Source organism: Moschus berezovskii, chromosome 20 (genome assembly GCF_049115385.1).
Source record: "Moschus berezovskii isolate FMDL1 chromosome 20, NW_MosBer_1.0, whole genome shotgun sequence".
NCBI classification, from domain to species: domain Eukaryota; kingdom Metazoa; phylum Chordata; class Mammalia; order Artiodactyla; family Moschidae; genus Moschus; species Moschus berezovskii.
Window position 1 is genome coordinate 66,301,334 of NC_142479.1, and position 16,587 is coordinate 66,317,920.

The following is a 16,587-nucleotide window of genomic DNA, read 5'->3' on the forward strand; positions in this document are numbered from 1 at the left end:
TGTTTGTTTGTTTGGGGTTTTTTTGGCTGCACTGTGTCTTTGCTGCGGCACGTGGACTTTCTCTAGTTGTGGCACATGGGGGCTTCTCTCTAGTTTTGGCACACCAGCTCTAGAACATACAAGCTTAGTTGCTCTACAGCATGTGGGATCTTAGTTCCCGGACCAGGGATCGAACTGGCATCCCCTGCATTGGAACATGGATGCTAGAGCACTGGACCACCAGGGAAGTCCCATGTGCCTTTTGTTCTATTCACTATAGTGGGGGGTGGGAGTCGCCCAGTCCACTTATCAAAGTAGCATCCACCACTTGACCCACCTGGAAAAGGCAAAGGAGCCAAAGTGTCAAGGTCAAAAACACGGGTCCTTGGCCTAGAGTCTCCCCTCATCATCTCAGACAGCTGGCACTCACACTGACATCCCTGTTTCCACCTGCTGTTAACCGTGGCCCCGTCTCAGGAAGGACCTCCCAGTCACGCTCAAAGGACAGTGCGGGTGCAGTGCGTGATTGGGCTGTGCCTGGGCGGCCCCTGCCCCTCCCTGAGACGTCCTGTCCATCGCTGCCCCGTGTCCCCGAGGTGGTCACCCACTTCCGTCCACAAGCACCTCTCTCCTAACAGCAGATCCAAGGGGTCAGGTCGCTTTGACCGAGGGGTCAGATACCGAATGACGGTATCAAAGAGTAAACCGGGTGCCTGGGCACTGACCCTTCCCCTTGTCTTGCAGGAAGAGGAGCAGGAGCTGGACGGTGAGGACGGTCCTCCGCAGGCAGGGCCTGAGGAAGAAGACGGTGAGTGGGACCTGGCCTCCAGGTTGCACAGTGCTGCCCCCGGAGCCGGCGTTACCGCCTCTGGCTGTGGGGGCTGGGCTTTGCCGTGGCCCGTTGGATTCCCCAGATGAGGATTTGAGTGGCAGGCTGAAGGGGAGTGGATGGTGGATGGGGGGAAGGACTGAGAAGTCGGGTCTGATGCAGCCTGGAGAGCACTGTGGTCGGCGCCTGCTCCTCTCTCTGACCCCGCCTTCTCACCCATCTCCCTGCTCACCTGCTTTGCTCTCTTGGCCATTGCTTTTCTATCTATACGGTATATGTGCCTGCATGCTGAATTGCTTCAGTTGTGTCCGACTCTTTGTGACCCTATGGACTGTAGCCCACCAGGCTCCTCTGTCCATGGGATTCTCCAGGCAAGAATACTGGAGTGAGTTGCCATGCCCTCCTCCAGGGGATCTTCCTGACCCAGGCATCAAACCTGAGTCTCTTATGTCTCCTGCATTGGCAGGCGGGTTCTTTACCACTAGCACCACCTGGGAAGCCCGTCTATACAATATGAGTTGTCTGCAAATACAGACGGCCCATCGCTGACCTTCTATTTCCTGCGGGGCCTAACTCCCTTCTCATCCCCACTTTGTGCATTTCATGTTTCTCTCAAATACCTCGGACCAATTTTACAGAGACTGAAGCCACTTTCAGGGCCGCCTCTTGGGTTCTGCAGGTTAAAGCTCTCTGGAGAGGAAATGTCTGATTTCCAAGCAGCTCTAGCTGACCAGCCAGACCTGTGTGGCCATCAGATCCTAGATGGCCGGGGGAAGAGACAGGGGGTGACCGGGAGCCTTGAGGAAATGGACCAATTCAGACTTAACCAGGTGGAAAGCAATGTGTTTGCTCTGGGCACCCATGGGAACCAGCGGCCCAGACAGATGGGACCCAACACAGGGTGGGGCTTCTGCTGGATCTGTCATGTTTTATTTCTTAAAATAAAAAAATAAAAAAAGGAAGAAGAAGAAGCTGAAGCAAAAATAGCAAAATGTCAACATTGGTCAAATCTACATGGCATGTACACTGAGGACTTATTACTTGCTGGACTTTTGTGTCCATTTGGAATATTTGAGCCTTTTTTAAAAGGGGGTACTGTTGCTGTGATTTTTAAGTCAACAGCTGGCAGAGGCCCCAGAAAGAGAGGCCTGCAGGAATGCAGTAACCGAGGCTGGTGGTGTGGGCCAGGCGGCCAGGGTTGGGGTGGGACTGGGGGAGGGGGTGTGTGACGAGGCTTCCCCCACCAGGAGGCCCTGCAGGAAAGGGCCTTGGGTTTCTATCCAGGCAGCTTCAGAGGAAGGGGGTGGGGCAGGAGGCTTCGGGGGGCGGGGTTTGGGGAGCAGCAGCCCCTTCCGCTGCTGCTGGTTCTCTCGGATCATCTACAGGAACCACGGCCCTGGAGCCTATCCCTGTCACGTTACTGGATCCTATTAGAGATTAGGGAATGCAGAAGGCAAAAGCCGAGGCTGCTGGCAGTCCCGGGGGGCCAGGACAAGGGGAGGCTCAGCAGACCCCTCTTCTGGAACACTCTTAGACATGCAGCCCCGCACCCAGCCATGTGCAGGGTCACCGGGGCCTCCTCTCTCCTTATCTGACCTGGACCTTGCCCATCCCCCAGGCCGCCTCCTGGCAGCTGTCTGGAGGCCGAGGCAGGAGAGGTGTAGGAAGCTGTCAGAAGCGTGCAGGAGAGGCCCCCAAGGCCCTCTGCAGTGAGCAGTTCCGCTGGCTGATTAATTAGTGTTCGCCAAGGTGCCTTCCCTAAGTGACTGGGCGGATTCACAGAAGACGGCGTGAGGAAGTCCCCCTTCCCCGGGGGGCTCTCATGTTGACCCGCTTCCTGGTCTAGCCGCCTTGGATGTGCCTGAGTGTCCCTCGGTCACCATATGGGATTAAGCAAAAGCCTTTTTAAATGGTTTGTTCTCTCCGGCTAGGGAGAAGCATCATCAGACCCGCCCCACAGATTGAAACCTTGAGCAGTGCCCAGCTGGCAGCGTTTTTCTGCTTTATGTTTCTAAAACATAGCAACACAATGACCTTGACGTCAAGGTTAATCGGTTTTCTTTGTCCAGTTGCCTCTTCCTGAGGTCCAGAAGCCATCATGGCCGTGAACTCGTTCTGAGACTAGCTCCGTGTGATTCTGCCCCTTGGCAGGTTCTTTCCTGACCACCAAAGACCCCCGGCCCCTCAAACGGCGGCCCCAAATTGCTCAGCTTGGCTCCCAGATCCCTGGATGTCACAGTCCAAGCCCTGAACTGTTGGAAGCTCCCGATGATGCTGCGGCCCCTTGGCTCATCAGCCTGAGCTGTGCTCAGCCTGGAGGGGAGAGCAGCTGATGGGAGCGGGATCTCCAGGGAGGGGGTTGGGCTCCTCCGGTCTCAGCACCAAGCCCCAGCCCCAGCTCACCAGGAGGAAGAATGTGTTCTTCATTCATTCAGCAAGTACTGCAGAATGAATGAAGAGCCAAGTGCAGAGTGAAGAGCAAAAAATACTCAGCTGGTCTCTGCATTTCCCATACTCCATTCTTTATACCTTAACAGAGATGTAATAAGGCCTCCCCTGGCGCCTCGGCTCCTCATCCCATATCCTCCTGTCCCCTTGCTCCCTGCCACCCGGCCTCACTGGCTTCCTTGCTTTGCTGGATCTGTCTCCCCAGACCTGCAGCATCACCTGAAGAGCCCTTCCTGACAGCCCTCCCCCCCTGCCATTAAACTTCCAAGCAGCCCTCTCCCCACCTTCCTCTCCCCTCCCACTGTCCTTTGCTGAGGAGCTCTCAGGACCTACTGCAAACTCTGCTATTTTGATACTCATCTTTGCCCGCTGTATGCTTCCTTCCCTGCTAAGCCCCCAGCACCAAGCAGAGTGCTCACTGAATATCAATATTTGCTGAATGAATGAAGAGCAAATTAATCCCTGTCCAGACGTGGGGTGAGGGGAGTGCTCAGCCCTGGGGGCCGGATTCTCCTGCAAAGTCAGTCAGGTTGTGGTGAGAGCAAACACCGCCCCCACGACAACCCCCGGGTTCTGAATTTGCATCCAGAACCTTTTTCCTTTGGCTCAGAGGCTGCAGCCCTTTCCTGCCTGGAGCCCACGCCAGCCTGTCTGATCACTGGGGACAGCTGGAGACCGTCTGGGTGGCCCCAGGCCAGGATGTAGAGGTGTCTGAGATCCCTGACATCTGAGTGACGTAGAACAGAGCTGAAAAAGAAGACATCTGTGTGGGAGGGCGATTTGCTGGTCTCTGTGTTTCCCACACTCGATTCTTTATACATTAACGGAAATTAGATAAGACAAGCTGTTCAGCCTCAGTCCCCCAGGCTAGCCGGAGGCTGTCTGCCCTCCACCTGCAGAGCTGAAGGTCCATGTAAGGGCACTGCTTCCCGAGGGAGTGCCCTCCACTGGACACTCAGCCAGGAGAATGCTCACAGCTCTTTCCTTTTCTGCCCTGCAGCCTTCTCCCCACATCACAATGCCTGTTTTTCTCCATCCAGACCCCCTGGTATGCCCTCCTCAGGCCTCTAGAACTGCCCTTCTGTACGTTCCAAAGCAGCTACAAGGTCTTACGAAGGCTGCTCTGGGTTTGGCAAACCCAGGAACACCCATTCAGTAATAAGTACTTTAAAATATATATGAAAGTGTAAGTTGTTCAGTCGTGTCCAACTCTTTGCGATCCCATGGAAAATACAGTCCGTGAATACAGTTCATGGAATTCTCCAGGCAAGAATACTGGAGTGAGTAGCTGTTCCCTTCTCCAGGGAATCTTCTCAACCCAGGGATCAAACCCAGGTCTCCCTCGTTGCAGGTGGATTCTTTGCCAGCCTATTTATTTGGTGGTACCAGGCCTTAGTCGCATCACGTGGGATCTAGTTCCATGACCAGGAACTGAACCCAGGCCCCTCTGCATTGGGAGCTCAGAGTCTTAGCCACTGGACCACCCCTAAGTACTGGTTTTAATGACCTATTTAAACACGCCATGGACAAGCCCACATCATCCCTTGTCCCATTGTGGGCTGGATGCGTTTTTTTTTTTTTTTTTTTTAGATTTTTAGTCACCGGTGGGAGGAGGGGCATAGAAGGGGCCTGCCGACATGATGCTCCTAGATGGCAGGGCGGGCACTCTCAAGCCCAGGAGACCCAGGACCTCAGCAGGAGGGTCGCAGGTCCCTGTTTCCTTCTATACCCGGGACCCAAGGAGAGTCAGGGAACACAGCGCCTGGGCACAGCCTGCTTCCCAGAGATAAGTGCCCTCTGTCTGACCGTGTAATGAGCACAGCAGCATTGGGGAGGGAGGATCAGGATGAGGGGGAGAAAAGCCCTGGGGACAGCTGTTTGGCCAGAGCCCTTGAGGTAGAGGGGCCGACAGACAGCTCTGAGGACGGCCCAGCCTGGTCTTGGGAGAATGCATGTGTGCTTGCTAAGTCGCTTAAGTCGTGTGCAACTCTGCGGCCCCATGGGCTGTAGCCCGCCAGGCTCCTCTGTCCATGGGATTCTCCAGGCAAGAATACTGGAGTGGGTTGCCATGCCCTCCTCCAAGGGATCTTCCCTACCCAGGGATCCAACCAGAGTATCCTGCATTGGCAGGCAGATTCTTTAACACTAGCCTGGGAAGCCCCTTGGGAGAATGGATGGAACCAAATGGCCTGGGGGAGGGGGGCGGCTGGTGTGTGTGTGTGCCGGTTTCATTCTGGCTGCCTCATCCCCGGTTCAGGTTCCTAAAAAGAGTTCCTGAGTGGAAGGGGTGTGGGGAGATCCTTCCAGGCGCAGGCCTGGGGTGGGCGTGGGGCCCCGTCTGCCCTTCTTGGAAGCGGGGCGCCCTCTCTGGCCCACGTGGTTCTTTGGAAACTGAGGAAGGGAAAGGGGACTAAATTTGCCGGAGAGCCCGGCACGCTAACCGGCTCTACTGGGTGTCGTCCCTGCAGGGGCTGAGGCCTTCTCCTTCAAATACAGCCCTGGGAAGCTGCGGGGAAACCAGTACAAGAAGATGATGACCAAGGAGGAGCTGGAGGAGGAACAGAGGTAGGCCGCCCGGCCCTCCTCTGGGCTGCTCAGCTTCCTGGGGTTCGGGTGCCACTCCGGGAGCCCCCTTCGTTGGAGCGGGGAGAGGAGGCGGGCCTCCCACAAGCCACGCCCCCACGGCCCCATTTCCGTTTTAGGTGTTTTTTTTTTCCCCCTGTCCTGGCTCCGTTTCCCCCAACAGTACCCTTGGGAAATTCTGGAGGAGCGGGTGACAGGGAAGAGGAAGGGCGGCCGAGCCCTTTCTTGCCCTCCCCCTCCCTCACCGAAAGGGAGAAAGCGAGATGCTTGGGAAGAGCCTGGAGCAGATCCGGCTGTTCACGGTACTCGAGAGTTCATGACAAAACCAATCCATCACTTCAGGACAGAGCACGATTCTTCCTGCTCATCCGCCTGGCAGCCAAGCGCCCCCGCCCTACCCCGCCAGCACCCTCCCGCTCCCCCACCCCCACCCCAGCACCGGGCCAGCAGGCCTTTTTTATCTGTTCTGCTCCATGGAGCTCTGAGGCAGCTGCAGCCACGGCAGGAACTCATTTTTAGGACTGGGTTCTTCCCCCGCCCGTCGCCAGGCGGACACCCACGCTGACCCATGGGCTTCCCTCCTAAGGAGCAGCGGGACAGCGGGGATGGGTCAGGGAAGAACCGGTGGTCTGACACAGGCCAGCCTGTGTCCTGGGATCCTTTTGGTTCAGGCACACATCTATTAACAAATGGTGGCGTGTTTCCTGAGCACGGTAACCCGGAGGGGCTGGGCGATCACTCCCCACTGGCTACCGCAAGCTGGGTTCTAGGGTCAGGAATGGAGGCTTTGTTATTCCAGGATCTAAATTCTATTATTTCCAACCCACCCAGCATCACTCAGGAGTTAGAAGGTGCCCTGCCCACAGAACCCCTTTTCCCCTCCTAGAGCTGCTGCCAATCCTTCCAAACCTGGCCCGGAAGGCTCCTCACCCAGGGGCGGAGGGGTGGCAGGGTGAGTCCAGCCTGGGGGAGGTGTCCCCCAACTCCTCGGTGCCCACGCGCCGCGGTCTCCGGGTGTGACCGGGTTTGCTGCCTTTATATTTCAGGATTGAGCTGACTTCTGACCTCACTTCCCTGTAGCAAGTTCCTTAGGTCCTGAGCCACAAATATTCTTGCAAATCCTTTTGGTAAGGAGATTGACTTCTTAGATTAGTGGTGCCTCCTTCAGCCTGTCTGTGACTGTCCCCATCACGACTGTGATCTAAATCTCTCCTCCTCCGCCGCCTTCATAACCGATTAATTCATTTCTGGGCACCCGGGCCGGCTCATTCTCATCCAGCTCAGGGCTCCTGGGCCAGCAGGCCCCTTTCCCACGACCCAGGGGTTCTTGAAGGCCCAAGTCCCTCCTGGACCTAATGAACCAGTTGCTTGGAGGACCAGCGCCCCCTTGTGAGGCTGGGGGAAACTGTCGTCCCCAGGACGTGGTGTTCACCCCTGCAGCCTTAGTCCTACCCTAAGAAAGCTCCAATACTTTGGCCACCTGATGCAAAGAGCCGTCTCATTGGAAAAGACCCTGATGCTGGAAAAGATTGAAGGCAAGGGGAGAAGGGGGCGACAGAGGATGAGATGGTTAGATGGCATCACTGATTCAATGGACATGAGTTTGAGCAAGCTCCGGGAGAGAGTGAAGGACAGGGAAGCCTGATGTGCTGCAGTCCACGGGGTCACAAAGAGTCGGACACAACTGAGCAACTGAACAGCAATGAAAGAAAGCAGAGCAGTGCCCAGCAGAAACCCTGGGCCAAGTTGTGGGTCAGGCGGGTAGTTTGATCAGAGCAAGGGCTGGCAGAGGACTACGGCCCTGTTTTTGTAAATCCAGTGTGATTGGAACCCGGCTGCGTTCATTTGTTTTTCTGTGGTCTGTGGCAGCTTTTGCACTGCAGGGGCTGACCTGAGTAGTAGCAGAGGGACCGCGGAGCCCATAAAGCCTAAAAGAGTCGGAACCTGGCCCTTTCCAGAAAAGGTGTGCAGCCCAGCATTAAGGATGGAGGGGCTTGAAGTGCCTGTGGGTCCCTCGAAGGCCCCTGTGGGCAAAGGCTGTGGCCAGGACCCTGGCCTTATTCTGTGTCTGCTGCAGATGTGAGGGACCGTTAAAAGGGAAGGGCCAGTTAGCCGTCTGGATGGCAGGATCGGGCTGGGGTCAGACTGCCACCGTCCCTGGGCTCAGAGCTGGGACGTCGGGCAGGAAGAAGGAAAGTCCTTCCTCCATGATGTCCGGAGAGCAGACTCTGTGTGGCCCAGGGCGGGGGGGGTCTTTCCCGACTGGATCTTTGGGGCTCTCCAGATGAGTGCTGTTCTGTGAGGGTGGAGACTGCCCGAGTGCCGCTATTGGGGTGAAGGTTTCTCACTCCCTCACCTGCAGGCTTGGTTATCACAGCCCTGCCCAAGCTGAGAAGGAGGGACTGGTGGACTTCGTGGCCCGTGAACACGGTCCTCCCAGGACGGGGCTGGAGTTCATGTTCATTTTCATTACCGCCCCTCCCAGCATGCTCCCAGGGCTGCCCCACACGTCTGCCTGTGGGGTCTGCTTGCTTTCTCCCTGCACGTGGTCCCTGCACGTGGTCAGCCCACTCAGCACTGCATGGGGCCCCATGATGCCCACCCTTCTCACGTGGTCCTCGCATGGTGATGCTTGGGGTTGCAGAGGCTGGCAAGTGTGGCTTTGTCTTTCCATCTACAGCGAGATAGATCCCCTGGGGACCAGGAGAGCTGATGGGTGTGAGACACCTCTGGTCCCGGTTGGGTTCAGAAAACTACCTTGGGATTGTCTGGGTGAAAAATACCGTCAAACCAGTAAAACCAGAGGCCAGTGAAAAGTGTGTGCTCTTCTTTGACTGTCAAATTCTAATCAACCAAACTCTGCTTGTTTCTAATTCCTTTCCTGCCATTCAGGGTCCCCATCACGTGGCAAGCAGGTTAAAAGCCCATGCTGAAAATTCTTGACTTTAAATTCACTAAGCCGGCCAACATAATAGAATGGGTTCCCCCCACAGCTCTTCTGGGAGGTGCCACACAAAGCCTCAGAATGTGGCTGGGATGGGGGACTTGCAGATCGTGACTGTTCCCCGCAGCAAGACACTGCCGCTCACACCCAAGACTAGTGAAACTGGAGAGCTTGGCTGGCTTCTAGCTTGGCAGCAAAAAAATTTAAAAAAGGACCATTGGGCACTCCTTTCATTGTTCACCATCCCTTCTTCCCATCTTCCGGACCAGGGAAAAGTGGCACCCAGGGGGTAGACCTGCTGGCTCTGATAATAAGGACCCGGGACTCAAGTACCCACTCCATTCTGAATGTCCCCAGGACTGGCCTGACCCTTTTGGAAGTGGACACCACTCTAGTGGACGATGTTTTGAAATGCGTAACTGGCAAGGGTGAATGGATCTGCTGTTTTCTGCCTCCTGACGTGTCCGTGAATCATCCACCAGCGTGAATTTCTAGAAACACGTGCTGGCTTATGTCCGCATGAGGGCGCCAGAGGGATGCAGTTGGGTCCCCCCCAGGGCTCCCTCGGCGCTCACCTGGATGAAGGAGTGCTCAACTTGTCCCTTAGAAAAGGTGCACACGCCATTTGCCTCATCTGGGGAGCACATGTCCTTAGAAGCCACTGTCCCCAGAAGGGACAAAACCCACCTAGCAAGGGCAGGAAATAATCTCTGCTGAGAGGACCAGCTTAGAACGGCCACAAAGCCAAGAATCTGACCCTTGCAGTCTGACCTACCTAACTGCATATAGGTGAGGCCTCAGCCCACCCACCCACATATGGCCACCCTGCTCATTGACACTTGGGGGACCCTCCCCACCAACTACCTGCTAAGGGACCCTCCCTGTTAAACTAGGTACAAGTGAGCCCCAATCTGCCTAGCTACCTAATTGAGGACCCAACCTGCTCAACCCCCTACATGTGAGATCCAAACTGCTCAAATACCCAATGTGGGACCCTCCCTGCCAACTACCTGCAATTGGGCTTCAACCCGCTCAGCTATCTACATGGACACCTGAACCCCCCAAATATCTAAGTGAGGGACCCTACCTGCCCAACTAAAGTCTGACACTCACTGCCGACACTCTGCAAGTGGGACCTGCCCTGCCTAACTACCTACTTGTGCGACTTGACCCACCCAGCTCCTACCTGTGGGACCCAACCTGTACAGTTACCTGAATGAGGGCCCTGGCCTGCTCAGCTACCAGTGTGAGCAACCCCTACCTGCTCAATTACCCACTGGTAGCACCCAACCTGCCCAGTTACCTACACGTGGACCCCTACTTGATCAACTATCCACACAGGGACCCAACCTGCCCAGCTACCCAACTGAGGGATCTAACTTGCCTAATTACCCATGTGTGGGTCCCAGTCTGCCAACTACCTACAAATGGGCCCTTGACCTGCTTAACTACCAATGTGTGGGCCCTGACCTGCCCACTTATCTAACTGAAGGTCCACCCTGACCAACTACCTACAAGTGGAACCTTACTGAGAAACTACTAATACGTGGGCCCCTATCTGCCCTACTGCCTAACTGAGGACCCTCCCTGCCTAACTACCCATGTGTGGGACCCCAACCTGCTCGGTTCCCTACACTTGGGACCCTCCTTGGGACTGCTTAACTGTCCATTTGTGGAACCTGAACTAAATACAAACATGAAGGACTTGACCTGCCTACTGACCTACAAGTGGGAGCTTTTGGCCTAACTACCCACACGTGGGACCTGACCCACTTCCCGGTAGGCCTGGCAGAGGATCTCAGGCTAGCTTTGGTTAGTGAGCCATCCTGTTGCAGGTGACTGCCCTGGGGTCTGGATCCTAGCGTCTGGGCTGGCTTCTGCAATTCCAAACGTTCCCCTTCCTCACCCTACTTCCCCCCTTCTTTTCCCGCGGTAAGATGGTATGAGTGAAATCAATGATCTTTTCCCCTTATTTCTCTTTACAGAACCGAGGAATAATGAAGTTATCCTTAGGCTCCTCCTAAAGGCTTTTCCTTTTGGCATCTTAAAACTTGAGCGATACAGTGGAATCCCCAGAGAGGAGCAAATGGGCTCCTGGGGTGCATTTTCCTACATAAATCTGCCAGGAGCCGACCCCCAATCCAGGACTTTCCTTGGCTGGGAGGGTCCACAATGCCTGGGGTGATCCCTTGCAGAGGCGTTCCTCCCTGTCTGTGTGGATTGCTTTGTTTAGCTGAAGGATTTTCCTGGACTTTTATTTTCCTTGTCACTCAATGTTCCTGTCGTCCACACACCCTTTACACCTGAGATATCACCAGTGTCACCAGTGCCATCATTTTAAAATCAGTATAGTTTCATCCCAGCCCTTCTGCTTTTCATCACCGAAGCCAAACCAAGAGAGACACTGAGGTGTGATGGACACATGATGGGGTGCTGCCTGAGCCCACTGGGTGCTCAGGGGTGTCGGCTGCCCTCCTCCCCCTTAGGGCCCTCTGTCTTTAGCTGGCTAGATTGGGGGGTGAGGGAGACAATGGTTGATGCGTGGGCACAAAGCACCAGAACCAGCTGTTGATTTCCTCTGGCCCTTACCCTCCAGAGCAGGCTTGGTTCCAGCCCTCTTGTTGCTAAGAGGCCTTTTCACCATGTTCTTACCAGCTCAGCTGCATCTCCACCTTCGCTTTAGCAGAAGCAATAATGATAGTGTTCGCTTAAAATGGACGTATCAATTCTGCCTTTTCCTCGGTTTCATAGATGAGTTAGAACTTCACCAGATCATCAGATGGGGTCCCAGATCCGTTTCTTGGAATTTTATATTTGACGATATTTATACTATACCAAACTAATCTGCAGTTTTTAGATTTATTGGTTAAAACATTTTTTAAAGCACTAAGTTTATAAGAAAATTTCTTTTTTTATCTAATGCAAGGCTGGGAAATGTTCAATGTCAGTTCCCAGGGCATGTTACATTCCCAGGGACCTTCTCCTCCAAGTCTAGTACTTTAGGTTCATGGGTTTAGGACAGAACAGGGAACAAAGGAAGAGCCACACAGAACCATGTAACAAATAGCAGATGTGCTCTTGTGAATAGCCCCTGCCCCACACAGCGGTAGTAAGAGATGTCCTTGTCCAGGCCAGGGTCTGACTGAAAAAATAGGTGACTCTTTCCAGGTTATGAAGTTTATCTGGACACTTTCTGAATGTGGCTTGCAGGCACCAAACGTCATGTACTCCTTATGGCTTGGATTTCTGTATTCAGCCTTTGGTCCAATAAACTTTGAGTAGATGGTCTTGATTACTGCGTGTTTATTTCCGTTTTGCTTTGTCTTTCAAAAATAATCTTTTTGAGCCCATTAAAATCCGAGCTTGCTCAATTGGTGCCTGTTACTCTCCAGCAAAGTACAGCGTCCTAGGACGTGCAAGCGCCATGGCCATTAGGAGACACATGGGAGGATTTGTGTTCCTTTGGGGGGTGCCTACTTGTCCATCTGGATTCCATCCAAGGAGTTCAACTCACAGCCTCTTGACCCATAGTATTCCTTTCTTCAGGCAGTAGGATACCGTGGACTTCTCACAGGTTCCTTCTCCTCTGGATAGGAAAGTGGATTGTAGAAATAACTTCTCCAGGGTGATGGAGAGAGGCTTGGATGTGGGACTTCAGTATTTCAGCTTCTAGCTGCTCTTCTAGTCAGAAAACCCAACGACCTGCTGTTTGGAGAGAGGGGATTATTGCAGAAGGAATATGTTAGGACAAGTGTAAGACCAGACATGGATCAGGAGCCCCTCTAGGCAGGATGGAGGTGACGGCTGGGCAATGCTGTGCCCTGCAAAGCCAGGGTGCCCAGAGGCTGTGCTGAGGCCCTGCCTCCTGGTGGGTCTGCAGGGACCAGAGAAGACTTGCCGTTTGCTTGACATCCTCTGAAGGTGGCCTGTGCCGATCCGCTGGTACAGTGTGGAGGGAGGAATCAGAGAAGCCTGAAACTGGCGTGGTGAACCCATGCCAGCATGCAGGGCCCAGCCAGGCTGACAGCACAGCACAGCAGAGCAGAGCCAACAAGAAAGCAACCCGCGGCAGCCGAGCGTCTCCCCACCCTTTCATGTTTGCACTCCTGGGAGGTGTCCTGTGCTGGTCAGATGACGTGGCCCAGCTTCACAGAGATGACAGAACATCACTCCCAGCCCCCAACCCCAGTCCAGGTGCGGTGAACATAAAACTGATCTCTAGCAAGGCCTGCTCCCTGGTGGGAGGGGCAGAGCCCCCACTGCCTCTAAGGTGTCCTTGTGCAAACTGGAAAAAGGCGCCCCTTCCTCTGGGGAGTGAGACCCCACACCCACCCTTACCCCTGGGCCAAGCACCCTGCGCACACATCTGTATGCTCCCCTGTTTCCCAGCCAATTGTGTTTTACCTTCCTCCACTTTTGGCTCAGCCATCTAAACTAGCGGTCCCCAACCTTTTTGGCACCAGGAACTGGTTTCATGGAAGATAGTTTTCCCGTGGACCGGGACCGGGGGTGGGAGGAGGTGGTTTCGGGACGATTCAAGCACGTTACATTTACTGTGCACTTGACTTCCAGTATTATTACATCAGCCCCACCTCAGATCGTCAGATCCTGGAGGGTGGGGACCCCTGCTAAACGAAGGCTGTTTCTAACATGTCTTTTCACAGGCTCTCCCGTCACCTAGTGGACCGCCTCTCCTTCCTTGTGGCCCACCCCCCGGGGAGATGAGCAGTCAACATTAAAGGGCGGCCCATGGGAAAGTGCAGTGACGAGAACCTGAGTGATAACCTGGGGTCCCCAAATCTCCAGGGTAGACCCCAAGACTTAGAACCCCGGTTAGTAGAAAGCTCTCTCTCTCTCTCTTTTTTTTTAAGACCAAACAAGCTCCTGTGTTAACAGCGGGTTTTGTCTTCGTTTCATTTCCTTATTCTGACTCTACAGGATGCACAAGCCTCTGTCTCTCTCTGGCTTGGGAGCACCTTTTTCCTCTTTATCCTTTCTTCTTGACAGAGTTCAGAAGGAACAGCTGGCTGCCATCTTCAAGCTCATGAAGGACAACAAGGAGACCTTTGGCGAGATGTCTGATGGTGACGTTCAGGAGCAGCTCCGGCTCTATGACATGTAGGCCGCCTCCGCCTGGCAGGACACCGTGACAGCTGGGTTGCAAGAGCTGGGCCGTGACAGCTGGGCCGCGCGCGACAGCTGGGCCACAGCTCTGCCCCAACCTGGGACCCACGCCCTTGCTATTCTCAGACTTTTGTAGGCTTCCTTTTATCTTATATACATAGATGTAGAGATGAAGCATATACAGAGTTTCTCAGATCTTGCAGTTTAGATATCATGTTACAGGACAGTTGTCCTCAAAGGAGAAAAAAAGGTCCCTGAGTCCTTTGGCTTCTGTTTGCTGGGGAGGCCCCAGCTGTGACATGGGTTCCCCTCCGAGCCTGTCATCTGGTCCAAATTAGATCCTAGGCCAGCAGCGGCCCAGAAGGGCTGGCTCAAAGCCTCAGCTCCCCACCCTGCGCTGCCCGCCCCTCACCGTAGCCCAGCACACGGTGTGGAAAGATTCAGGATGCTGTAAGGAGGAAGAGTATCAGGTCCCGCTGCCCGAGTATCCAGCCTATTAACACTACACCTTCCTCTGCCTTGGAAGAATTTCTGGAAGCTTCTGTCACTGTATGGAAGCAAGCCGTAGGGGAGCATCTCTAAAAAAGTGAAAAAGTCTGATTCAAAGACTCATGTTCCATCCTGGAACAAAGCAACAGTATCAGAGTTAGGACCCTCAAAGAGTGTCTCTTATTTAACCATGACACTTACTTTATATATAATTAAGATTTCTGTGAGTGCTCATCACGCATCTAGACCTGTGCTAGACACTGTCAATAGAAATAAAATATGCAGCACAGTCCCTGCCTTTAGAGAAATTAAAGTCCTGTGGGGGAGAATTCCCTGCTGGTCCAGTGGTTAAGAACCAGTGCTTTTACTGCCAAGGATGTGGGTTTAATCCCTGGTCAGGGAACTAAGATCCTGCAAGCTGCGAGGTACAGCCGTAAACAAACAAATAAAAATCAAGACCTTTGGAGAAACCAGGTGCGCATGCAGGAAAAGAAAACCTCACCAGTTAGCATTCAGTAAAATGACCTCATGAAGAGTGTCTCGGCCACCTTAGCACATCAATAAAGTTCTGTAAGTCGGTGATTGCACAGTGATGACAACAACAGCAGTTCTTCCATGCTGTCCAGATCCTGCTTCTGATCACCCCACTGGCAGAAAAACCCATAGCCAACTGAGTTAAGGAGGGTACGCTAAAGGGAACCTAAGAAAGTTCTTGAAAGTATTTTTTATTTGCTGAAATAAAACCAAACACATGAACGTAAAAGCAGCAGTGGCGTTTTACGAACCTCAATTTAATAATTACCATGGGGAACACAGTGAGCTTTCTTTCCTCCTCTCTTGCTTGTTAGAGTTTTTCCAGGCCCCTTCCCCCGTCTGTCACAGTAACCGCTTCAGCTTCTTTGGTGACAGTTCACAACAGGAGGGTCTGCTCTCTGTATTTGTTATATCCAAATGTCAGTACTTTTTGTTAAAACATTATTTTTATCTTTTGTGTGACTGACTGTCTATGGGGTCGCATAGAGTCGGATACGACTGAAGTGACTTAGCAGCAGCAGCTGTTTTAAAATGTTATGATTTAAGTATTGTTTGTTTCCTCTATCGTATCCCAGGACCACCCCCAACACCCAATCAGGTTGTTTTCCATCTTCCTGCCCATCCTAAATGCACATCAGCAGAACTTGCACTGCCATGCAGCCACTTTATGTCTCTTTCCTCGCCTCCTTCTTCCAGTCCTTCTCTTATTTTATCAAACAAATGACTTGTGGGTATTTGAATCAAAATTCTCAAGACTACAGAAAAAGTAAATTGAAGGAAATTTTCTACACTTGGTTCAGCTAAGATGTTCCAGCTGCAAAGAACTGAAAAGTCCAACTCAGTTGTCTTAAACAAGAGAAGAATCAGGGCATGAGAGGAGTCCAAAAGCAGAATGGTTGCAGGTCCAGCAGAGTCAGGGCCCAGCTATAACTCTCTTAGCCTGGACTTCCTTGCACTGTGGGCTTTCGTCACAAACCAGATCTCCTCATGGTTGCAAGATGGCTGCAGGAGTTCAGATGTCAAGCCCAGAAGCAGGAAAAGGTACATTTCTTGCTTGTGTCTCTAGGAGTAAGGGAACTGATTCAGGTGCCCCTGAATCAGGTGCACCAACTGGCCAGTATGTCATGTGTCCATTCCTTCACCAATCACTAGCAAGGAGATGGGACCACCATGGTTGGCTGAGATGTCTGGGGCTGGGACCAGCATCCCCTAAGCACATAGTCATGCAGAGAAACTGGTCACTGGACCTCACTGGGGCTCTGTGAGAAAGGGGTAGGGTACAGATAGACAGGATCACTCCGTCACCTGATGGTGACTTGGAAGCCAGTGTCTGAGTGCCCAGCATACGTGACACTCCTGGGTAGTGGTTCTGTGCCTCTGATGCTCTGCAGAAGCACTGCTGGCTTGGGTGACTTTGATGCCATTTCCAGATAAGCTTTTGTTTATATGATTTCTGTCACTTCATCTGCTTCACTGGGACACCAGTGGACAGAAAAGTCCACTTAAACCCATTTTCAATTGACATGCATATGTCCTACCAGATATTGCTATAGATCAGGTAAATCGAAGCCCCTTTGGGAAAATGTACTTGCGGAATCAGAACTTGTTCTTAGAAGTTTCTGGGAGTCAATGCAACAAACACATAGCCTTCTCTGCA

At 53.2% G+C, this 16,587-nt stretch overlaps 1 protein-coding gene across 3 annotated transcripts in view; it reads left to right on the forward strand.

Annotated features, from left to right (window-relative positions):
• The window catches only part of MXRA7 (matrix remodeling associated 7), a 32,178-nt gene extending 16,576 nt beyond the window's left edge, over positions 1-15,602 (forward strand). Inside the window, exons 2-5 of one of the 3 annotated variants that reach the window (XM_055408508.2) lie at positions 724-787; positions 5,725-5,821; positions 6,886-6,966; positions 10,769-12,075. In XM_055408508.2, the coding sequence (XP_055264483.1) occupies positions 724-787; positions 5,725-5,821; positions 6,886-6,919 (195 nt within the window). In that variant the 3' untranslated portion in view covers positions 6,920-6,966; positions 10,769-12,075. Of the gene's footprint in view, positions 1-723; positions 788-5,724; positions 5,822-6,885; positions 6,967-10,768; positions 12,076-13,790 lie in introns of those variants that run through there. The other 2 variants (XM_055408507.2, XM_055408509.2) reach the window with 2 other exon arrangements.
• The last annotated feature ends 985 nt before the right edge of the window (positions 15,603-16,587 follow it).